Source organism: Anopheles arabiensis, chromosome 2 (assembly GCF_016920715.1).
Source record: "Anopheles arabiensis isolate DONGOLA chromosome 2, AaraD3, whole genome shotgun sequence".
NCBI lineage: Eukaryota > Metazoa > Arthropoda > Insecta > Diptera > Culicidae > Anopheles > Anopheles arabiensis.
In genome coordinates this window covers 97,359,489-97,384,758 of record NC_053517.1, presented here as the reverse complement: position 1 = coordinate 97,384,758, position 25,270 = coordinate 97,359,489, and the positions used below count along the sequence as shown (strand labels likewise).

The 25,270-nt window shown below is 43.6% G+C and overlaps 1 protein-coding gene across 6 annotated transcripts in view; it reads right to left on the bottom strand.

Moving 5' to 3' along the window:
• The window catches only part of LOC120893513, a 102,683-nt gene that overhangs the window by 15,984 nt on the left and 61,429 nt on the right, over positions 1 to 25,270 (bottom strand). For all 6 annotated transcript variants that reach the window (XM_040295465.1, XM_040295461.1, XM_040295464.1 and 3 more), the window contains 4 exons: positions 21,063 to 21,253; positions 15,515 to 15,622; positions 10,974 to 11,052; positions 10,392 to 10,409 (listed from right to left, as the gene is read on the bottom strand). In XM_040295465.1, coding sequence (XP_040151399.1) covers positions 10,392 to 10,409; positions 10,974 to 11,052; positions 15,515 to 15,622; positions 21,063 to 21,207 — 350 coding nt within the window. In that variant the 5' untranslated portion in view covers positions 21,208 to 21,253. The remainder of the gene's footprint in view (positions 1 to 10,391; positions 10,410 to 10,973; positions 11,053 to 15,514; positions 15,623 to 21,062; positions 21,254 to 25,270) is intronic.

Here is a 25,270-nt window from a genome sequence, read left to right as displayed (position 1 = left end):
GGGGGGGGGGGGAGGTGGAGATGGAAAACTCACTGCAAAAATCGACCATAAGGAGCACTGGCGCTGTGCGGTGCGCGTTGCTTGAAGGGAAAAAGCAAACTCGACACGCTTCAGCAACCGGTGTGCTGGCTTGGCAGTGACGGGCTACGGGCTGGAGCTACGGGGACGGCGCAACGTGTTCATTGTTATTTGCGATGACAAGAGTTGCTTATCGCCTCTTCTTTTTGTGCCGTTCAAGGAACGCTGTAGAACTTTGAGCCCGAGCAGTGCCAGTGCTCGAGCAGCAGCACCACTCCAAACAGACACTCTCGGCTATCATTCATTCGGGGCTGAGAACAAGTAGTAGTGAATAGATTCACTCGAGCATTGTATGACAACACACTTGGCAAGTTCGGTTTGTTTCGTGTATGTGTGTGTGTGTTAAGGGAAGAAACAGGAACAACATCCATTCATCCATTCACCATTTGCTAGGCAGTGATTGAGTCAACAGTGGCAGCAAGCTGAAAGCTATCGGTTAGTGTTTACGGAAATGATTTAAATCGTTCTCAGCTGGAGCGTGAATTGGGTTGGGGCTGGGGCGAGATGGCCTGGCATGCAAAAGACACAGCGTCTGTGTACGGTTGGAATTGTTTTATTTGCATAAAAGATTGCTGTTAAGTCGGGTATTATTCTCGCAACAGTTTGCTGAAGTGCATGAGGAGAACTACTCAACGGCGAGCTGAAGATGAGTGTGTAGGAGGGGGATTATTATGACTAAGTAATTTGTTCTCGGGTGTTTGTTCGGCACACAGTGCAATAATGACTAAATGGTTCATTAAAATTGTATCTTTAGCTTGCGTTGGTTGTACAATTTTACAGTTGATTTATATTGTAACAGTTTTCAATGTGTTTTCCATGTAAAATTACAGACTCTGGGGCCCTTTCCGTTTTAAGTACGTAGGCTGAAATTTCAGCCTGTCAGTTGTTTGCATTTTATAGCAGTTTTATAATTTATACTGAAAATTGAAGGCTACTTTTGTGTGTGGTTTTGAATGGAGTGTTTACATGATTTCAGCCTCCACCTTGTCAAACTCTGTATGCTGACTAAAATCGTGAAGGGACTCACTATCGGTTTATTTAATAATAAACTCATTTAGAAACATGTCTTGACCTTAATTATATAACGCTTGAGGCATTCAAAGACTTAAAATTACTTATAAAAAAATAATTTCTCTTAAAGTCGCCCTAACCATCAGCAAAAAGTATCATCCTCACTTTAAAAAAACAAACAATAAATATCTTCCTTCAAACGAAAGATGATCCACACCAGTCAAAAGTAGTTAAAAAAACAAACACACAGAAAGAAAGAGATATAAAAAAAATTAACGAATCGTCACTAACCTAATTTGCGTCGTTATCGCACTCGAAGAAATATGAATTTCAATTAGCTTCCTGTTTGTGGATGGAGAATCTAGCAAAAGCTAGATTTCCAATCGCAAGGGAAGGTGCGTAATTGGCGCACAAAACAAAAGAGGCCAGGCCTCTGCGCCTTAAACGCGGCAATCTTTAACTGACGGTGACAGAAATCCATCGCCTGCTACAAGTGATGACGATAATGGAAAATTGAATAGCAAGAAACAAACAAAACAGAAAAAACTTCCCTTCAATGAACACAGTTGGGTGACATTGCTAATAATACTTCAGTGAAGTAAAAAAAACCGACGACTTTCTCCTAAAACAAAACAAAAACCGGACGACAATCACGCGCATCATTAAAATTCAAAATTATACAATCAGCTCATCTCGCGGGCCCCCGTGTATACGGGGTACTGCTTCCGGAGTTCCGGTGACAAGGAAATAGAAAACAACACCCCACCAGTGGAGTGTACAGTGCTGGGGTGGAGTAAAACAAAAAAGATGAAAGTGCCTTTCTCCTTCCGGCCGGTATCGGCATCAAACATAAACCAGATATTTTTCAGTCGAGAGGGGAACACACACACAAAAAAGAAACATTAAAAACAAGGAGAGTGACAAAAAAACATACAAAAATGAAATGCAAAAGGAAGAGAAGGCAAGAGATGGCATTAAAACGACACACAAAGCCAAAACCAAGCGATGAAACAATGAGGCAACGTTGTTGTGGATAGGAAAATGTGGCAGATGAGGGTGAAGAAAGCCTAAGGAAATGAAATGAAAAAAAAAAACAAAGCAGAACGACAACTTTTTATACAGTCTGGTGAATTGTTTTATTTCTCCCGTACTGTTGCAACAGTATGGATGTTTTCCAGCCATAACACAGGAGAGCGTCCCGATGCGCACCGCTGGTGGTAATGTGGTGGTAAATGTTTTCTTTTTTGCCTCACTTGCTGCAACATCATCGATCGAGTTGGCGGTGGTTGGTTGGTTGTTGGCCTGTAGGGTCGTAATTCACTTTTTTTTCTCTCTTAAACTCTCTCATTCGCTCTCTTTCTCTCAAAGGATAACGCTGAACCTCGTCTATGCTTTCATCCAGTCGTACGTTTACTGTCACCTGCTGTTTTTTTGTTTTGTTTTACAAAAAAGAGACCCATTGCTACTTTTTCTGCCCTGACCACGAACAATGAATGGCCGTGCAAAAGTGCACAACAGCAAACAAAGAAATGAGCCAACGTGGAGCATCCCTTTTTTTGTATGCAAACAACTCGAGCGGGGAGTGGACACTCGACTGGATGTACTTTTACAGGCTGGGTAGTTTTATGTGTTTTTACTTCAACCTGAAATGGGATTGATTGTCTGGTTTTGCCTTCTTCACTGTAGGAGTAATTATAAAAGTAGCGGATTGTTTGACCATTGTTCTGGCTGAATGGGACCGGAACAGGGTATATTGACAGCATCAATGGCGAGGCAAAACGGCAGTACAGTAATGTATCCGATTGAAGGGGCTTTCAGGCGCTGGACCACAGATCGATTGTTGTGATACTTTTCAATAATAAAAAAGAAAAATAATTAATCTGTAGCATTTATCCCGTGGTACAGTCGTCAACTCGAAGTACTTAGTAACATACCCGTCGTGGGTTCAAGCCCAGAATGGACCGACCCCCCGTAGCAAGGATTTACTATCCGACTGCGTGGTAATGAATTAAGTCTCGAAATCCTGGTATCACGATTTATCCTGGTATCACGATATTTCCCACGATTTATTGGATGATACTAGTCAGTTTTTGGGCTCGTCTAACAATTTTTAATATTTCGCCATACATTTTTGGTTCGTTCCCACGATTTGTTGGTATCGTCCTATTAGACATTAGTACAATTGAACCTAAAATGTCTAGGAAACGCCTAAAATATGGATGGAACATACCACAACTTACGGGAAGCAAAACACCTTGGGAAACCCTGTAACTGCCAAAATACAAGAAGTGTTTTATCAATTTTAAAAAAGAATTAAATAAACTCCTCATAAGTGTCTCAAAATCAGTTTTTTAAGTCATTAAATGTATAGTTTTGTTATGGTATAACATAATTGCCAACAACTGCTGAAATTGACCTTTTATTAAAATGATATTAAAGAAGAATATAGATATACACTAAAAAATAATGCTTCGAACACTGAAAATCCTTCTCTAGTTCCTTTTCTATTTTAATTTTGTTGCAAAAATGGCTTCTGTTGCTTCAGCAATATCCAAAGCCTATCTACTCCCACAAAAACAGTCATCAATCATCCGGTCCGTTGCTTTTGCTGCTCCAAAATCCCTTCCATTAACCTGCCTTCCCCTCGACACACCATATAGGGCAAATTGATATCCTATTGATCAAATAATTTAGCATTAGCAATTAGAAGAAGCTGTCCGCTTTCATACCATTATCGTCATCATCATTGCTGGTGGGGTGCGTCCTAAAAACCTACGATTGTAGGTCGGGGTTAATGTCAACTCATGCTACACTTCCCCCGACGACCCAAAAGCATACATTTTTTCCCCTTTTGAGCTATAAGGTTAATTTTTCATCTTCACAGCAGGGCGGCGATGGCTCAATGGTTCCGGATCACCGGAGCCCCGCATGGTTCGCATGTGTGAAGGTGGGATAGATATTTTGCCTTTTTATTCAACAGCTTATGCCATTCTTCCAGGTGTTCCTCGCTTCGCCACCGCTTACGCCAACTCGCAGCCCCTTGAGTGATGGCTTCTGGGAGTCGATAAAGAGAGCCGAAAAGTTAATACGGGCGCACAATTTGAACGTGCCAACTCATGACGTGATATGGGCTCGTTTTACGGAAAAGCCAGTAAGACAGACAAAGCAGCTGGAGCAGCACCAGCACCAGCAGGTTAACTTCATTCAATGTCTTGACGCTAAGCCCCGTTCCGGCACAAATTCCAACACACGAGACCCAAGACAGACACAGGAAGGATTCCATCCCGTGGAATCGATACCATATGGTCGTCGGCTTTGTGGTGGTAGAGCAGGAAAAAAGTCTACTCCGTTTCGCTTTCTTTCGCCGTAAAATATGCAGCACAAGAGCGTGTCCTGCGGCGATACTGAATGCCGGCAGAAGCCGGTGAAGCCAAGACAAACTGGATATTAATTGATTATGATAGCATGATAAACTTCTGCCGAGGGAAGGCGAGTACGGCGGCGGAGTGGTGTGGATCTGTTTCGATGGATTTCCATTCCCCGAGTCCGTTTTTTTCCCCCTGGGGGCGAGCGAGCGAATTAATGCGCATCGGACAGGCAAGGCAGAGCGGGAAACAAACACAGACGGAAGGTGACGGTGGTTAATAGATTGAAAAATAGCAGAAACGACTTCTTGTCACGATACGACACGCGTCATGCGACGAGCGAGAAAGAACGACGACGGTTTTCAGGGGCTAAGGAAAACAGGGAAAGTCTTTGATGGTGTGCCGGTAAATTCCGGGAAAGGTGAAGGTGATCTGTCTGGAAAGCTGGTTTGGAAGCCACAAGGAGTTGGGCGAAATCGACTCGGGATAGCGACGAAAACCATTCACCCAACCAAACAGTGACTAAGCGGGAAAATGGATTAAGAAGGCAAAATGGTACAATGAGGGAAAGGGCAACGTAAAAAAGGAACGAAAAAAAGTGGGCCATTTCCTTACGGCTTACGTAAATTAAGGAAGCACGTCGAGCCACGGGGTCCCCATTGATGCGTGACGCCATTGAAAGAGCGATAAAAGTGTAACATCACCACGAATCGTCCAAACAGGTGAATTGATATTTGAGTATTGATTTTAGGGGTAGTTCTATTTGCTGCTTTGGAGCTTAACTCAAGAAGCTATTTTGCTACTTATCATCATATGATTGGGAATCGAAAGAATAGGAACAATCGTAGCTTAATAAAATTGGCACTTACGAGAGTCATCCACTAAGGGGTACATCCGACGGTTTATCTGTAATGCTTGGTTCTTCAAGAAGCCCAACCGAGTGTCTAACCTGAACTAGAACAACTGTTGTATTTATTTATTATTTCCTTCCTTTTTATTACAACCAGATTTTCGATCTCCCAGCTGATTAATTCAACTCAAAGATTCAATCCATTACAGCAAATCTGTGCCACGCTCAAACGGTTCGATTTTCATCACCCCCTTCCGAGAGGCTTCTTCACTACTCTCCCCTTCCTTCTACTCCCTTCATTTAATACCATTCCAATGCGCGAGATTAATGAAAAATTCATCCTCCCAAGCGCCGGGGCTGGAAAATATAAATGACTTTCACCCAGCACCAACCAACCGGCCGCCGCCGCCGTTGACATTCGGCGGTTCTACCCAACCTCGAAACCCCGCGACCTTTACGCTTTGGCCTCCGCTCGCAACGAATCCGAACCACCCGGGCCCGGGCTAAACCTCATAAATTTTAAAATCAACATTATTAAAAGATTACATTAGAAGATTTATTGGGTTATTTCACTTATTTATGAACGAAAGCGCAAGGCGGTGAGAAACGGCACACAAAAAATACAGTACAGCGAGGAAGCTTATCCTGCTGGTGAAATCTATCGTTATCGCGGCCAATCGTTACGCGGGGCACATCCCGAAAGGTCGTTTGTTTCTTTTGCAGCAAGAGAAGAAAAAACAGCAAAAAGTAAATAACCACCAAACGCTTGTTGCTGTTGAAATTGCCATCATCGGCTCGGAGATGGATTTTGATTTTGATCGAAAAACAAAGAAACATGCCAGTGGATGAAAACAAACAAAAAAAACAACAAACATTGCTATGCTCTCGCAAAGTCTCCATTTCCTTTCGCACCAGGAATCGGCAATGGAACAAGCTCGACTTCCCCCAGTATGCGGTCGTTGAAGTCGATCGATTTCGGAACAATGCCACGTCGCAGGGGGGTGGAAGGCATTTGTTCGCCTTTGTTCCATAAATAATTGATTGTTTATCTTTCCGACTTGCCCGATACGCTAACTGGCAGCTCTGGCGTATTCGTCCTTTCTCGTGCGCTCTTTCTTCCATTCGGTATCGGTTAGCACAACACACGAAAAGAAGAAAGCATTGGATTAGCGGGAAAAATGTAATTTGTTTGTAGATTTACTTAACCTTCAAACTTTCACTTCTCACACCCTTGCTGCCCATGCGAGTGAGTAACTATGTGTGTGTGTGTGTGCCTGTCACGTCCCGGAAACGCCATTCAATGGTGGAGCGCAATGAAAATAAATAAACTTTGGCTTCCGAAAGATGGGGTGGTTTTTCGCTTGTTGGCTTCTACAACCCCGCTATTAAGGACTCATCCTCATGCACGCTCATTACGCCGGTCGATCCAGTCGATTTGGAAGAAAAATGACCGAGCCGAGACGTGGAAGTGTGTGCATTTTTTTTGAAGCGGGAAAGCCATTTGTGCGACATCAAGTCAAGTCAAGTACGTCGATACATCGTCGATGCGATGTAATGAAATTGAACGTAATTAATTAAAATATATGACCGAGTGTAAGGATGTATGGTAAGGATTACGATAAGAAAGTATTGCAGAGCGTTAAATGGTGAAATGAAAATCAATCAATTGATACAGGCAAAGAAAAGCATAATAAATTTCAATTTAAAACAAATAAATAAATATATAAATAAATAAATAATATAAAGCAAAAGGAAGTGATTGTTGACACCGAAAACTTGAAAAAATGAAGGAGTATGAATGAAATGCTGATTTCTACTGTAACAATCATAAGCGATGAAGTTCCACATTCTATTCAAACGTTTAATTTTGCAAAAGAATCATTCTATATTCGCTATATAGGCGTTTCCAAATAATTTTCCAATGTAAACGTTGTTAATCGGTCTGGTCTGGTGGTACAGTCGTCAACTCGTACGACGTAACAACATGCCCGTCATGGGTTCATGTCCCGAATAGACCATACTCCCATACGTAGGACTGACTATCCCGCTATGGTAATAATAAGTCACTGAAAGCCAAGCTCACTTCACTGGTTTGTACTGGCAGGCCTTGACCGACATCGATTGTTGTGCCAAAGAAGAAGAAAAAGAAACGTTGTTAATCGTCGCGTGCAAGATGTTAATCCTACATCAATCTTATGTTTCGTTTCCTTCCCAATTATTTTAAATTTCTTCAGTATGATTTTCAACAATTAATGGGTATGAAACCACACCTAGTACTATATTTTCAAAATTAGTACAGGGTTTACCGAGTCAAGTCACTTTGCCAAGTCACTTTCGAATGTGCACATAATTAGTCACCGCATCCAAGATGTTTTTCAACAACTATCCAATGTTTTATTTGCTTAGAAATGAAATTTCAGTTTTACCAAAGATTTTCAACACATAATCAACACTAAACTCAATCCAGCTTGAGACGTGTTGAAAATCATGCTGAAGAAATTAAAAATTATGATGATGGACATTAAATATCAGATTGATGTGGATTAACATCTAGCATGCGGTGAAAAACAGCGTTTACATTCGAAACTGACTGGGAAAATCCTGTAATGTCTTAGTATTTCCACATGATTTTCATCACATCTCATGCTGGATAGAGTTTGACAGTTCTTTATGATGTGTTGAAAATGATGTCTAAGAATTGTAGTTGTATTATGATGCAAATAGACCATTTGACAGCTGTGCAAATACATCTTGGAGCTGGTGAATAATGATTTTCACATTCGAGAGTGACTTGGAAAACCATGTATTACATCCATTTTGATGAAACGTTTACATTCGATAGTTCCTAAGAAACCTTGTATCAAGAAATCTCGGTGAAAAAACGGTGGCAATAGATCTTTGGAGTGTTGAAAATCATACTAAAGAAATTAAAAGGTATTATATAATATATGAGATTGATGTAGAAGCATGCAAAGACGCTTCTACAATGGACAATTCAATCAATGGACAAGCAGTATATATAGCATTCAGTTGCATCACTGTCTCAAATACTTTGCTGTATTAATACAATAAGTCTTGTCAGCTTATTCTCAAGTGCATGAGCTATTGGTACACTAATTGGAAAAATAAACATTACTGCAATAATCGCTTCATTAAAACTAACACAGTGTGAAAAGAAAAGACAGATAATTAGCGTAACGTGATCGTAAAGTTATTCCCAAAGTCATACAATCGTGACCGACACACCAGTGCTCAGCTACACGCTTAAAACCCCCTCTCATAAACTACCCATTCGCAGTCGATGGTACAACTTCAGCTCACGGAAAACCCTCCCTTTCGGTGGTCAACCACCTCTAACCTCCAACGGACGGCAAAGTGAATGAAAAACACTTGCTTAAGCTTTAATAACCGCAAAGATTAACTTCAGGCTAGAAGGATTGAGTGGGCAGCAACGGGAAAGAAAAACAAAAAACCCCGCTGCAAAGCTCTGCTGCATTAGGGACTGCAGGCTCTGTATGACGCTAGCGCCATACCATGGAAACAGATTGCAGCAGTAGTTGCGCTACAGCGCTTTACGTACGCTGGTAAACAATGTGGTTTTGCAGCCGTGTGGGAGCAGGATGTTTGCTCACTTAATACCCACCAACCTCAATGAGGGTCAGCGTAAAGTTATGCTCACAAGCGGGAAGGAAGCATGCAAAAAAACCGAGCGTACGAGCTTCAACAATCATGAGTGATGCTGTTTGCTTCTCCCACTTTTTTTTTTGTTAAACCCTAGCTTCCACGCGCAGCCGTTTCGTTCGTCCAACCTCGTTTTCGACGATGAATATGAATGGTTGAGTAAAATGACCGGCGTGCAATAAAAAGATTAAACTTTCATTTTAGCTCATCCTACAAGGGCGGTTGAAAAAGGTCCTCGGTCCTCGGTTTGGATGGTCGTGCAGACTTTGGGCTAGTGGGATTTTTGTGCGACCACCACCGCCCACGTCACCGAGTGGTTTGACCCCTCATTTCTTTTTTTTTGTTGGAAAGGGGTCTGCTAGTGAGATGCAAAAAATAAACTATCCACACAGACGGTTATGACCTTCCCATTACCCCCGGGAAAGTCTGTACAACAGCGAAATTGGCTAATATTTTTGCTACATTCAAGGTTGCTGAAACCCCTTGCGGTGGTGGTGGATGCGTTAATCGTTTTTTCCCCCTTTGCCCGCTGGATCTTACATCTTTCCCATTACACTTTCAACACATTCACATAGTAAAAAAGCTGTGTTTTCAAACTGTTCAAAATTCATTGCATTTCTTGTTCACAGCGGAGAGAAAGAGATGCAGACGGTGTAAAGCGATTCAGCTACAGATAAGTGAGCAAAAGGCATGGGAAATGGTTTCAGGAAACTCTCTCTCTCCTCACTGCTGGCCCTCAGAGGCACCCGAGCAAACGGCTTAAAATTTGAACTTTTAACGGCATCATTTTTCGCCCATTTTTCTCTACAGCACAGCCCGTTATTACGGCGAAGAAAGCGGGAGGATAACTCATCTCATAAATGCTCCCGCTTGTTCAACATTCGTTCGTTCACACTCGTGGCCGCCTCCCCCCTTAATGGCCAGCATCGCAAGGCGTTAATGATTTTCCGGGTTGCCGGGTTAGTGTTTCCGCTGTCGACGCGCGATTAAGCGCGATGGTGAAAGTGTTGCCAAAGTTTTTTTTCTCTCTCTCTCTCTCTCAGTCTCTCTAACAGCTTGTTTTCTGGTGCTGCTGCTGCTGCTGCTACTGCTGTTTCCAAACATCTAAAGATAAGACCGACCCGGCTGGTACACAGCGGCAGCCAGCTGCTGGAAATGGGCGAACGGAATTGGCTTGCGTGTAGCAGCATCACGCATCATAAAAAGGCAGCCAATTAGTTAAATCACGTGTACAGTGTGCAGGCCGCTTGACATGGCAGGAAGGGATGGCAGCCGGCAGCGGAAACAGTTAAACCGTCAGTTAAATGAGTGAATGAGTGATGAAGCTCGGAACAGCTGGTGGTGATCATGTTTGCTAACGCTCGTTTGGTGACCTCTGACTGTTGCATCCCTCCAGCCTTACTTACCTGTCGTAGTAGTAATCCCTGTGAAAGAAAGATGAAAAAAAACATGGTAAGGATTAGTTGAGATATTCTAATGAATGAATCTGAAAATATGAATTGATGTTTTATATCTGTGAATAGATTAAAATGTTGACTTTTTGGTTGTAACCATGAATTAGTTATTATTTTTCAATGTTGCTCATCTCATTGGTTAAAAAATAATGTTCTTCTTTTCAACATTTTCCTTTAGTTGTAAATGTTTTTGTCTGTTTTTACATTTTCTCTTTTCTTGTTTTATTTTTAAATTATATCAATCTACTTTCAATTGTTTCTATTCTATCTATTTCTAATTTTCTGTTCAGAGATGTTTCTATGCGTTTGGTATTTATTTTGTACGCGTTATCACTAGTTCTATATTATCAGTTATTTATTTTTTATTTAATATTATAAAATCTTTTTTTTTTATTTTAAACTTTTCTGTTATTTTTCAATATTTTCTTGTTTTACACTTGTTACAAAAAATAAGTTAAAAAACAAATAAAATGCTAAATATGTGTCTCTTTCGAGTGTTAACCCTTAAAAGAACACAAAACTTCCCTTACTTACCAATCGTTTCCGGTTTTGGATTTGTTTTGCCGTTTCCGACCGGTTTGATGTGGTTTAGGTTCCGCAACCATATTCACATCTGTAAAAAAATACATTAAAAACAACAACAAAAAACTATTTGAGTGCGAAAGAGACAGCCGTCAAAATACGAGTCAAAAAACGGTACCAAAGCACAAAGAATGTTAATGAGGGGCAGGCAGCATCATCAATGCAGCGCCACCAGACGTGCGACATTTTTGGGAGGTTAATTTTAGTGTTTCCACCACGGCTCGCTGCATTTGTCGCGATCCGACCGCCCGCAGAGGGCCCCATTGGCTTACAGCCATCCTGCCGTCGGCGAGCGATGGGCAAAGTTATGAAGCCCCCTCTTCGTTAGCTCCCATGCACCCTTTCCCTCTCTCGACAGAAAGGACCTTGTATGGGCCGGAGCGACAGATAGTTCACTAACAAGCGAGGTTTTCGCTAATTATAATTAGTTCAATTGTCATGCCTGCATCATTTCGCAAACAATGAACAAGCGTGTTGGTTAGCTGGTTGGTTGGTGCGGTCTGGCGATGTGACGTCAAGTGCGGTGGTGTGCTAGGGTGAGGCATTTTTCTCATCATCATCATCGCATTGTAACATATGATATTTTCATGCTTCGATGTCTTGATTCTACGAAATGGCTGGCCTTGCTTCCCAGAGCGGTGATGGTGCTGCTGCTGCTGCTGCTACTGGCGGAATGCTGGCAAAGCATTACGTACATGAAAAATAAATTTGCCCACGATCGTAACAACTATTTTTATCGACCACCGCGCTCTTATTTTTTTGTTTTGTCGGTTCCACTGATCCTCTGGCCACTTTATTAATGTCAGACCCGCGTACGGAAGGCCACTCAGAACGTTTCCGCCCACACGCACGGCGGGAAGAATTGTCTGCAGAATCGGAAAGACACGAAGATTTAACAAAACAAAAAAATCACCGCAACAAACCAGATCAGCGGCACGGTCTTGTGGTGTGCTGTACGTGCGGTTTTAAACTCACGTGCCGACAGGGTGATTATAGGGCTGGGGGAGGGTTCGGTGTGTCATCGACCGTTCCGGTTGCGTTTTTCTAAGAATCATCGTTTCTAGTGCGAATGAGACAGGATAAAGGTGAAAGAGCGGGAGCACGAAAACCTTGTCTAGCGGAGGGATTAGCTGCTGAAACGTATGCTTTGGTCGCAAGCGGGGTGTATGTTTGGGAAGGATTTAGTGAAAATGATGTTGATAATAGTGATGGGCAAAACGGCTCCGAAGCCGGAGCCGGCTCCGACCGGCTCCAGACAATTTCGGAGCCGGCTCCGGAGCTGGCTCCGCACCCACGGCTCCGGAGCCGGCTCCGCTCCGACGGCTCCGGAGCCGGCTCCGCACCCATGGCTCCGGAGCCGGCTCCGCTCAGCTCCGGAGCCGGCTCCGCTCCAACGGCTCCGGAGCCGGTTTTAACACAAAGGACCAAAATAACTTTTTCAATGAAGTTTCAATCGAGAAAATCCGGTAATAGCGGAGTAAGTCATGTATAAAAGAATTTATAAAAAAAAAACATCGATGACTTTTGAATATTGTTAAGAAAGGCGAGACCAACGAATGCTACACAACGTCATGCATGTCAATACTGCAATCACATCGTGTATTGGTTTCCACACGTGCGAGAAGATATATTAGTTTTTTTATTACGCTATCATACAATGATGTCTCTATTGAACCGTTAGTTCGGAGCCGTTGGTCTGGAGCCGTTGATTCGTCGCCGGCCCCGGAACGGTGGGCCTGATGCCGGCTCCGCAGCCATTGGAACGGTGCCGTGAGTACCGTTAGTCCGGAGCCGACTACGGAGCCGTTGGTGCGGAGCCGGCTCCGGAGCCGTTGGTGCGGAGCAGGCTCCGGAGCCGTTGGTGCGGAGCCGGCTCCGGAGCCGTTGGTGCGGAGCCGGCTCCGGAGCCGTTGGTGCGGAGCCGGCTCCGGAGCCGTTGGTGCGGAGCCGGCTCCGGAGCCGTTGGTGCGGAGCCGGCTCCGGAGCCGTTGGTGCGGAGCCGGCTCCGGAGCCGTTGGTGCGGAGCCGGCTCCGGAGCCGTTGGTGCGGAGCCAGCTCCGGGGCCGTCGGAACGGAGCCGGCTCCGGAGCCGTAGGAGCGGAGCCGGCTCCGGAGCCGTCGGAGCGGAGCCGGCTCCGGAAAAAAGTCGGAGCCGGCTCCGGAGCCGTTAGTCCGGAGCCGGCTCCGGAGCCGTTGGTGCGCTCCGAAACGCCCATCACTAGTTGATAAGAAAGCTAAATAAATTAATTCGAGTGGCTGTTGTTTGAAAATGTTCTCAGTGAATTTTAATTGATGGTGCCTTGTGAACGAAGGCGTTGAGGAGTAGTTGCTGAGAAGTTGATCTTCAAGAGCTCGGTTGTAAGATGCTTAGCATCCGAACAGAAAGGCCAGAACAAACCTTTCAAGCGTGCTTCTTTTAACATTTAACCTACATAAAAGACCGCTTCATTTTGCGTTCGGTAGCGTTTTGTTTGCCCATTTATACTCTTGCTCTTTTGCCTCTTTTGCACTACCACTCGGATACCATTTTCCCGCCTGAATCATCATCATCATCAACACCTTCCACCTTGGCTATAATTTTCCACCTGTCAATCATTCATGTTTCAAAGCAAACGCGCTATTCCACGCACCGGTGGCACTTTTACGACCGTGGCAATAAACGCTCGCGAACGCGTTGTGCAAGCACCATTACGAATCCATCTCATATTCGTGTCCATTTTTCCCCCCTTCCTTACACTCCCGTATCTCCTCCGGTAGAGTAAAACTCTGGGCTAATGTGCAAGGGCTAAGCGATACCGATCATTTTCTCACTTACGTGGACGAGATGATCTCGGCACAACACGCGGTGACTGGTGACACTTTAAAATTAGAACATTTCCATCCTCCCCAAAAACCTGATGCTCCTGCTGCTGCTGCTTCGTGGAGTGTGTATGTTGATTTGATTCGGCCAACACGAAACGACGGGTAGCATTTAATTGCTTAATAATTTTATCCATTTGAGACGTTTGGACAGCTATCCCACCACTTGCCACCCGTCAATTTGGACGGAATCGAATGGAAAATGCAAATGTTGCAGCTTTATGACAGCAATGCCTTTTCGCTGATGCATCATTAAAACGGCAATAGATCGATCTCCGGCCTGGAGTGCCTTTTGCATACGAACAGCACACATTCGCTGCTCATATCACACGTTCACCGCCGCATAGAACACAATTAAAGCATATTAAAAATAAACAAGCAAGCGTTCCTTGACAGTTGATGCAATCTTGTTAGAATTTTATTTTTAATGACCGAAGCTAATCCGCGAGCAACAATACCAGGAACATTTTCAACTACACACAAACAGCAGAGCGGCGTATCAGCTGTTTAGTGTGTGGCTGGCAAAGAAATAAAATCAACCATGATCTGTGGCAGCAGCTGCGAATGTTTCAATGTTTTCTGCGGTATTTAATTTTATTGCAACAATGGCGTGTCGTGCGGTTTGATTTATATTGCAACCAGGGCACGAGATTAGCCGGAGCCGCATTTGGTTTGTGCGGTGAAACGTGCTAGAACGGGAACGGCCGAGCCAAGCAAACATGAAAATGCATTTTTCAATCATCGTTAAATTCCAACCTGCTATAAATAAATGTTGCCGTTTGCTTAATGTTGTCACAACATTATTTCAAGATCGTGTAGATTTGACGTTCGCTCATATCAAAGCACAAAATGGTTCTTCCAATACATAGTGAAACACACACACCGGAACCTGGTCTGCTGGGACCTTCGGAGCGCACTTCAAACGTCATAAATTAAAGCAAACAAAACAGCCAGGAAGGAAGAACTTATACGGTGGACTTGGCTGCGGAAATGAAATTCATTCCCGCTATCGCTACGGCCTCGTTTTCGATGACGACGACCAGGCACCAGTTCCAACAGGAAATGGCCAAACACATGCCAACTCCGTAGCGTAGCTTAGATAGTTGCGCCTTCGGGGTGCTCCAAAACGCTTTGCCTCTGTCCCTGTCATGCTGTACCACACACGCACCAGAAAAAAGGGTTTTTTGCAAAAACACTGCCACTCAGGGCAGTGGCACGCACATTTTGCGTTAGTTTTGCGTTATTTGATGGAGAAGAAAATAATTTATGTATGACATGACAGCGAAAGTTTTCCAGCTTTTTATCATTTTCCAGCCCATGATTGATGATGGGCACGGAAAAAGCTTGCAGCTGTGTGTATGTGTGTGCCTGTTCTGTATGGCAGTGGAAGGTGTGGCAGCAACAATCCTGACATGATGTATCAATTTTTAGTTGGTCCAATTTGTGTTCCATCACCGACCATTGTTTGCGCTGGATTTAGAGTTTTAATGGCGGGGCCCGTTCTTTTTAGCTAGTGCACGGTAGTATCGTTTATTCATTAGTAGTTTACCATCAACGAGCGATATGTTGAACTATTTTATTTAAATACAAATAACTCTTGATCATTTTCATAAACACCATATTGAACCACTTACCTAAAGTTTGACTCAGCACCGTTCGTCCATCCTCACCGTGGCAAGCGTTCCGGGCATCGAATGGATTAGTGAACTGTACAAACGCGTATCCTTTATGCATGGAAATTCCTGTACAAGAAGGTAAAATGTGCCAAAAAAAGAAAGAGAAAAAAGACACAAAATTAACAAATAAATCCAACGGATGATAGATTATGATAATGGATAGGAAAAGGAAACAAAACTTTGCCCAATTACGCTCGCTTTACCTTCCGACGCGATACAGAAAAAAAGCTCATACACACACCCACACGCACTACAATACTTTCCGATGATTTGTATCCACTGGGGAAGCGATTTCCATTTTTTATGAGCCACCCTCACTCGAAAGTGGCGTTGGAAAAAATACTTTTTACACACTTTACAAGCCCTGTGCTTCGCACCTGTCCATCGCACGATCGGCAGCACAATGCGATACTGTTGTGATGAACGGTTTAAATTGAGCAATGGACAACACCCGCCCCAGCACTCCCAGTGTGTGTGTGTGTGTGTGTGTGTGTGTGTGTGTGTGTGTGTGTGTGTGTGTGTGTGTGTGCGAGTAGTTGCTGTGGTGGAAAAAGAATCCGTTGTTGCAAAAGAATTCCACCATCAAGCAACGGGCCAACGTAGCCAGTTACAAACTGCGGGCTGCTGCTCGAAATTGGCGCCGAAACCCGTGTGGCCATGATTCCTGTTCGACCACGCGGGAAAGTGATACATTTTTGAACACATGTGAGAGAGGGCATAAAAAAGTCCGAACATGGCAGCGGTTCGCTGAATCAAGCGAAAAAACTCAATTTCATCGACTGAATAATTCACGCATGCATGGGCAGAAATAGAGAAAGGATTATCTGCTGCACAAGGGATTCAACTGTGGAGCTTGATTTTTTTTTTTTAATCTTTTTGCCCTGCTTCACGTGTGCGCAGACATTGGGAATTTCAACAGTTTCGGTGTAGTTGAATGGCGCTTGTCAGTTGGCAGGACATTCCATAGCATTTGAAGTTGAAGTTGAAGAAAGGGTGGTGAGTGAAAAATCTGAGCAACTGAATCATTTCGTTGCGAAAGCAACAATGAAAGACAGTGCAGCAATAAGAACGATAAAAGCAGTCGAATATCTGTTTTTAGTAACTATTTTAGGATGAAATATATATTTTAAATGGGTAGGAAAAATCAAGTTTAAAATTCAGGATTGTCTTGATTAAGAATGAGGCTTCCAAATATCCCTGCTCTATCCAAAATCCCTCACTCACATCACAAACCATTCAAACTTAGAAGAGACCTAATCAAATCAAACTTTGAATCGAGCTCAAATATTGCATTTTGGTAGCGCCTGTTAGGCTAACCACCGTTCCATCTCGTCGCGCATGAATATCTAGTTAATCACTGAAAAATTGGTACCCTTTTTACACTGTCCATTTTTTGTTTTATTTGCTCCGCATTGAAGTCCCAGTGACAGCTTAGTCCCATCCACGGGAGTTTGGGGTACATGCTTTTCTATACACGCTTCTCTGTATGGCGCACCAAATCTCCTTCTATCTGTGCCCGTACACCGAGCAGTGGATTTAGAAAGCAAATAAAAGGGAAAAAAAAAGATTCACTCAATCCGATCCACCAAAAGATCTATTTTTTTAAGGTAGTGGAGTCACACCGGCAATGGTTCGAGCGAATGAGTGTGTTGCAGTGATGCACGCGGCATTAGTTCGAACGCTCGAGGGATGTGGCTCGATGCGTTCGTTAAGAGGGAATTGTTTCCCAGCCATCCATCAATCCGTCTCCAGTGGAAACCTGGCGACTGCACATGGAGTGATATCAGACAGACACGGTCGCCCATTCTCTCTCATCCTCTCCAGGGGCTTGTACGCCCTTAAGGGATGCAGGTGGATGTTCGGGAAAATTGTAATCTGTCCGTCCAGCACAGGCTGTAAGGATGGAAGCTGTACCGTTTTGCAGCATTAGTGTAGTGTTGGTGCATTTTTTTCTAAAGGTACAAAGATAAAAATCCACCGAATGAAGTATTGGGAATGCGTTTGATTCGCTCGAGTTTTTTGCTTCACGCACCGCTCGCTTGCTTTCTATTTTGTATTAGCTTACCATGATGGTGGCGTTCCGCTTTATCCGTACAGCTTTGATATCCCTAAAGCACTCACACTCACCCCAACACACACACACACTCGTTAGATGAGATTTTGTTTGTCATTGTTAGGCCTGGCAGGAAAATCACCGAGTGCTGCAGTGATAATGACGCAATCATTGCGCGTGGACATGGGAAAAACGTGCCGGCAGAGAACGGAGTGGAGCGCCCGGCGCTTGTTGTTGATGATGAATCGGTAAAACTAACGAGCAACAATTTCGGGCGCTGAGGTTTCTTTGTCTGCAATTCTGGCGTCGCATTGCAGACGCAAAACAGCAATCAAAATAGTGTTGGAATTCAGCACGGCAGCACGGCAACAAGGGTGTGCCACGGGTGTGCATGGTGTGTTGTGGTGATATTAAAAATTGATAAAACTTGTAAAACTGTGCCGCTTCTCTTCTCCCATCCCAACTAGCCCTGTTTTGCTGTAAGGGAATGGAACACACAGACACACACACGCGCTTGGGCACACAAGAGTATCTAACGCCGCTGAAGCATGAAATTAGCAAAAGAAGTTTTACTGTTTCTTTTCCCGGGGCCGCACCAAAACTGCACCTTGCGGAAGCGTACATTGCCCTCGAAGGTTTGGAGCACCGACCTACCGGTAATGATCGTGATTTCCGGACGTAAACTTTCTGCAAAAAGGTGAGTTAGGTGGTATTGGTCTTTTTTTCCCTTCAGAAGGTGTAACGTGGATGCGGAAAATGTACTAATCGAGCTACAGTCATGCGTTCCGATGGACTGTGGCAGTGCAGTGAGTTCCAATGCGAGTTTTTTGTTCCATTTGCTCCCTTCAATTCCATCCATTTGCTGTTTTGTTTGGTTGGCGAAAAATCACACAGCAAAGCGTTCACTACCCCTCGTGTCGAGCAATCGAGCACGGGTGAAATCAAAGTGAATCGTGAAAAATGAAAAGTTTCCTTCCCGGCACTTCCATTCTCCATCCTCGTGCACACCCGTTTTCAATCCACTGCAAAGAAACTGTTAAGAAAGTTTCTAATTAAAAGCATGCAATAAACTTTTATTTACAATCGTGGTGGAGAGGCAGGAGCCTGGAAGTCACATCGGCGTCGAAGCAATGCTCTGCACAGGACAGTGGGACATTCGGGTCGGTTGGGAGGAAGCAAATTGCATTCCCATTTCCGCTGCATTGTGCATGACAGTTTGACAAGGTGTGAATTCGCGCGTGTACGTCGCGGCCAGGCGTTTTGCGAGTATTAATGGTGCTGCAGGTAGGAGAATTAGTAGCTATTTAGTTTGGAATCCTCGAGCATCGCATGTGCACAAGGTGTACATAGTGTGTTTGTGTGCAAGTTATTGCTACTGCGGCAATGTAATCTCAGGTGAAGGTTAATGTGGTGTTAAAGGGAATTTTGTGTGAAGATTGTATGTTTGTCTTGAAGTGAATAGATTGTTGAACGACGACTTAAAACGAATTATTGAAATATATCATGTTTCAGGTGAGATATTTTGTACTATACCACTAAAATAAATTTAACACAAAACTAAGTTCAATTTAATCATTAATAATTAATACCTAAATTTATATTATTTTGGAGTAAATCGAACTAAAGGATACAATTACAAGACCTGTTGAAGGTCTTGTTTGTAAGCGAAAATTATTACTCAATTAAAATATACGGTTTGAAAGATGAATTGTTGCTCCATGGCATCAGTTTTTGACAATTTAAACTATTGTTTTGGTTAAAATTGATTGAAATATTGTTTAAAACTAATATTGCTGCTTGATTCAAACGTTTAAAGAGCATTCACAGTCAAAAACTGCGACAAAAGCGACGTTTTGGGAATTAGAGACTAAAAGTGAAAACAAATACGTCATAGAGGCCAAATAGGCATCAAATTGGTAATTTTAAGGTCGAATTTAGAATACGAGCCTTTAATACATAATACATTTTAAAATTACATATAACTTTGCAAATAAAAAAGATTAAAAAAATCGAAAAAATTTCAATGTTTTATAATATAAGCATTAAAAACCAATAATACCTCAAAATATAAACCTTTTGTATTCCAAGATGGACAAAAGTTTGAAACCAAAAGATCTCCAACAGCTTGATGTGATCAAAACTACAACACAAACGACGCACTAACTCTGTAAATCGGTTCAAAGATTTGAGCTCACCAATTTACAAATTGTGGTAAACGGTCAACATAAAACTTTCACTTCAATAAAGCGATTGCAATTTTTCCTCCCAACGTGCTGCTCGACAATGCTGCTCCGAATTGTTTTCGAACTCTTTTTCAATGTGCTCCCGCACTCTACAGTTAAACGATTGGAAAATAGATTCCCCATGCTTTAAAATGGACTTTAATAGTAGTTTGATTCCTGTACGCTGCTCATCCTTTTCCCTTTCGCCACACCAAAAGAAGTTATTTTGCAGTTGATGCAAGTGCAGCGAAGGTACGAAGAGAAAGAGCATAAAAAAAGATCGACGCTGCCCAGCGAATCGTCTTCCACGGCCAATGCAATGGAAGACGAGTGCCAAGAGAGCAGAATAACATTCATTTGATGCTCACGAACTTTGACACGGGACACGGGCCGTCGACAGGGTGTACGGTTACTGAAAGGAGCTTACAATTAAGTTTCTTAAGACGATTTTCCACTTTCTTATCCACACGAGAACATGAACGTTCCGGCTCGCCGATGTGTACAATGTCCGGTACAAGGTACCAGTCTGCAGCCGTCTGGAGGCGAGTGGCATCGATTTGTTCTCATTTCTCTGTGCGGAGAAGCAATCTGCCCAGCGATGTTTTACCGTCGACTTGGCAGACGACACCGCCATTCTTATTTCCCCCTCCCAGACGGAGCAGGGAAACTTTCTCCTAATAGACTATTGTAAATTCAATTACCCCATTTGGAGTTTATATGCTGCTTTTTTCCCTTTCGTTGCAGCTCCGGGAAACAGATCACGATCGATAGGTTTTGCAACTTTTGAGCACAGCGCACAGCGCATGGAAAAAGGGAAGAAATCGAAGCGATACCAGCGTGCCCGGACATCAAACGGTACAGAATTATTGATGCGATAAATGGCTTCCAAAATGGCACGAGCGGCTGCCGGAGCCAAGTGTCGGTTGACGTTTGTGACCTCTCACTGATTTTGGATTCCCGTTCCCGCCATTCCCGTGATGCTGCTGTCGGGCATCGTGGTGCAAGCAAATGTGTGTATCGATTTTTCATACCCAGCTAGGATGAGATGGGCTGACCGAGGCTAATGCCCTTGATTGGCTTGAATGTTGCATGACGCATTTTCGAGCTGTGAGCTCATATTCCACAGTCTCGACCAGTCTCTTTAAGAAGTTTGCTACTGTTTCCTCTTTAAGCAGAGGGCAACTGCCATAAAACATTGCCAGTAAAACAATAAACTCAATGCGAAACTTACCCGCCAACCGTCCGTAGCGCTGAAACATGCGCTCCACGTCCGTCTTGGAGCACTGAAAAGTGTTCAAGTTGCCGACGAAGACGCGCGAGTTCACCGCCTGCGGGTCCTGGGAGTTGGTCTGATTGGAGAGTTTTGACATCTTCATCTTGGCTGCGTTCGTTGCGGTCCAGGGTAGGATGCGAAAGAAGTATCTGTAAAGGCAAGGCAAAAGAAAAGAGTTCTTGTTAAGTGAGTCATGATCAGTCAAGCCATTCAGTACAGCAACGATCGATAAAGGCAGTTTATTTCCATTTCCATTTCTTCACTCCTGGGTTTGCTGTGGCAAAACAGAGACCTGACGGCTGTACATTTATCAAATTTCTTCCAAAACTGTACTGCCATCTTAGTGCTCTGACTTTCTCTGGGCGCAATAAAACATGTAACTGATCCACTTGCACGCTGGAAAAGGACACCGTTTAAGAAGCGATTAAGCGAGCCAGGCACGGGGCGTGAGTGAAATAAAAAAGTCATCTTTCCAATTGCAGCCCAACCTTGGTCCTGCTCGAGACATCTTGTGGTTGGAATCCAAGCTGACTGGAATGCGATAGCACTGGCTTCCCGAAAGCCCCGAAAAGAAACCGACACCGGTGTTTCAGTGCGACGCTCCAGTGTAGCCAGAAGAGCGTAAAAATGCAAACGATAACTTCGCCAGAACAACGGACCGTAAGGCTCCCGTTCGCCGTCTGGTCGTGTCGGACTTGCCGGGATGCCGTTCCAGACGGCGCTCGCTCACAACCGCCACCCAGAAGTTGGGCTGCGAAGAATGTAGGGAATTAAAGTAAGAAGTAATTTATATTTGTTGCTTCATCGCTTTACCCTTCTCCGGTGCTTCGGTCGTTCGGCCGTTGTACGGTGGGGATGGTTTTAATAGTTTTAATATTTCAATTTCGTCGGCATGCTGACGACGCCGAGAGAGAAATGGGGAAAGGAGTATTAGGGTAAAGGACATAACTGATACCTTACCCGAAACGGACTCCGGCAACGTCAGGATCACTTTCCATCCAGCCGATCCTCATGAGGCAACGGACATCGTTGGATTACCATGTCAGCTTGTTGCACGGTCTTCTATTTCAACCCTTAAACCCCAACGACACACATTGAATGGTTCACATCGGACCGGGTGAAACTCTCGTGTCTCGTTACGTGCATGCAGATTCAACAGATTGAACCCAGCCACTCACCAATGGACGCACAAGAGCGTCACACGAAAAGTCATCATTTGCGGATAAAATGTGAGCGAATGAAAGAACAAACAAAAAGAAATGGCACAGATCTGCCAACGAACCCTATCAACCTATGTTCGGGATACACACTCACACACGGATCAAATTTTGGTCGCGGCTGCACATGATGCGTTACGCTGCACGCGAGTTGCCATTATTTGTGGCCTCGAGGTTCAAAGAGATTTAGGGAGCTTTTTCGGCTTGCTTTCTTTCTTTTTGCTGTGCGCTTACAGCTTGATCCCACATTAAACTCTGTTCATTAGGCGAATCCGCTGCAGATTAATTAACTGCAAAGCATCGGACGCCATACGGATGACAGTGGTCGTGTGACGGCGATGTGGGTGAGTGATGTCTAGTAATGCTGTTGCGTCATGAGAGTTTTGTTGTATTTCGCTTTATTTTTGCGAGCTTGCGAATGTCAGAGTGTTTGTTTATGTTTCAAATTTTGCTATGAGAATTTGCAACTTGATGAATGGTGGGTGTATTTTGTGCAAAAGTTATCTTTTTCGTAATTTCTTCTTTATGAGATATTTGCGTCTATTTTGGTTTATGTTTTAATGAACTTTCTAGCTTGGAAGTACTTAAAATTGTATAATTTATTGTTTTTGTGTAACGATAACTATCTAATGTCATACTTTGAAGAGGCTTTGATTGAAAAATTACTTTGATTGAGAAATTAAGTGAACCACATCTCCTCGAAATACAAACAAAATCTGAATTAGATGAATTGAACTCTTCACAAGAAGTTTATTCCATACTTAATAACACATCACACAAAAGAACATTACAGCATACTATCAGGATTTACATCGTCCTTATGATGCTTTTAGATATCTTCTCTGATTATTATCAATGATTAATTATTTATACAGCTCTGAGTTTCTATTCCCCGTTCAAGATATTGCACCTTCAAATAAATTACCTGTTCTGAATAAAATATCCATCAGTATTTCGGATCTGTACGTCAGCATTGAAACTGCTCCCGGAAGAAATGTTTGCTTATGTTTCTTTTTTCTACTTCCAAATATTCTTCAATAAATTCAACACACTATCCCCGGCTTCATCACTACCAATGCACCGTCGATCTAGCCTATTTGTTTCGCTTTACCTTATCACCCTTTCCACGGAGGAGCAGCAGCAAGCTCAAAAGAACGGCACAACCACCGCGAACAGCATCAGTTGCACCGACACCGAATGTCGACTGGCCGCGTTCGCGCTAGATATGTAAACTACATGCAGTAGTAGCACCATCACCGCCAAAACAGGGAACCACCGTGCATATAAATTTCCATACCATTCAGCAAGACAAACCGTGGCTGCTTCTCCGTCACCGGGATTGAGCCTCGCCACGGTTGTGCTCGGAAACTGTGAAACGGGAGCGGCGCGAAAAGCGATATCCTTGGCTCGTGTTTCCTGAAATTTTCATGCATGATCAAACTTTGTTTTTCCAATATTGTACATCACCAGCACCACCAACCAGCAACACCCACATTCGTCCCATTCAGGATAGTTTCAGCACCCGACCCCATGGCCGTGCTGGTTTTTTTTCTGACGCTGTTTGGTGTCTTCAAACCCCGTTGTTCAAGCGAGCGTCACACATAAAGGGAATATTTTGAAGGAAAGGATGCTCGCGCAAATAACGAAACCAGACGGACGGCTTAAACCTACGTCGCTTCCCATAGCAAACCAGGAATCGTACTGGCGGGCGGTACCACGGTGGCGTTAAAGTACGAATTGAAGCGTTCAGGTCTTCAAGCCTTTGCCTTTTGCAACGCGCGCGCTCCCTTCGACTCCGTGACGGAAGGTAACCGTTCGTTTGTTGTTTTGGATGGTATTGGGGGGGTTGCGGTGGGCCCTGTCTGAGGAAGGGTACGAATGTTTTTGTTCTCACTTCTATTATTCCATTTTATAGTGAGAAGTTTCCGGGCTGGCTACTTTTTTCTCTTCTCTTTTTATGTTGCAACAACGAGATAAAAAAAACCCCAAACTTGACGAAAGAGAACAAGACAGGAAAAAAAAGTTGTTCCTTCAGGGTTTCTGGCAGTCTAGCTTGAAACAGGGCAGTGGAAGCAGCAACAACAACAAAAAAAAACACAACGGGAAAGCTTCGATACGAAGGAAAACGACATTACCGAAAGGTTTATAACCACGTGGGAATCGTTGCAGCTTTTTGCTTCCCTCTCCGGCTATTTGGTTGGCACGTTGTTCTAGTCGATTTACGATCGTATAAACGCTACCACCGCCGCCGTGTTGGTTGCAGTGGGGGTAATGGTAAAAGGGTTACAAACGTGCCACGCCAGAGCACAAACATCAACAAAGATTTGCACAAAATTTAACCACAAACGAAAGGTGAGAAGCGGCGATGGCGTTGAGCTTTTATTTGGAAGTTTATTTTTGGTATTGTGTTTCGTGAGGGATGAGGGTAGAACTGAAACCCGATATTGGTGTAAATGTTGATGACATGGCTTGTAAAATTGGCCAGGGAAAGGATTTTACAGCAGTTGCATGCGGCATGTAGCATTTGGAAAACATGAAAGAGACAAGAATTTCTACTAGCGAGTATGATTTGCTATAAGAAAACAACATTTATTTCATAAAACAAATCTCTCTTACAAGAGCTCACATAACTATTGCGCCTAAATGTATGCAATAACAGAGTCCTTCAAGGATCATCAATATAAAAGATACTAAAGACCAGGTTTTCTCGTAGTACAGTCGTCAACTCGTACGACTTAACAACATGCCCGTCATGGGTTCAACCCCCAAATAGACCGTGCCGCCATACGTAGGACTGACTATCCTGCTATGGGGGGAAATCTATTAGTCACTGAAAGCCAAGCCCACAAGTGGGTACAGGCAGGCCTTGACCGACATCGGTTGTTGAGCCAAAGAAGAAGAAGAAGAAAGACCAGGTTTACATAGCTTTTATTGCACCATGGCATTAAT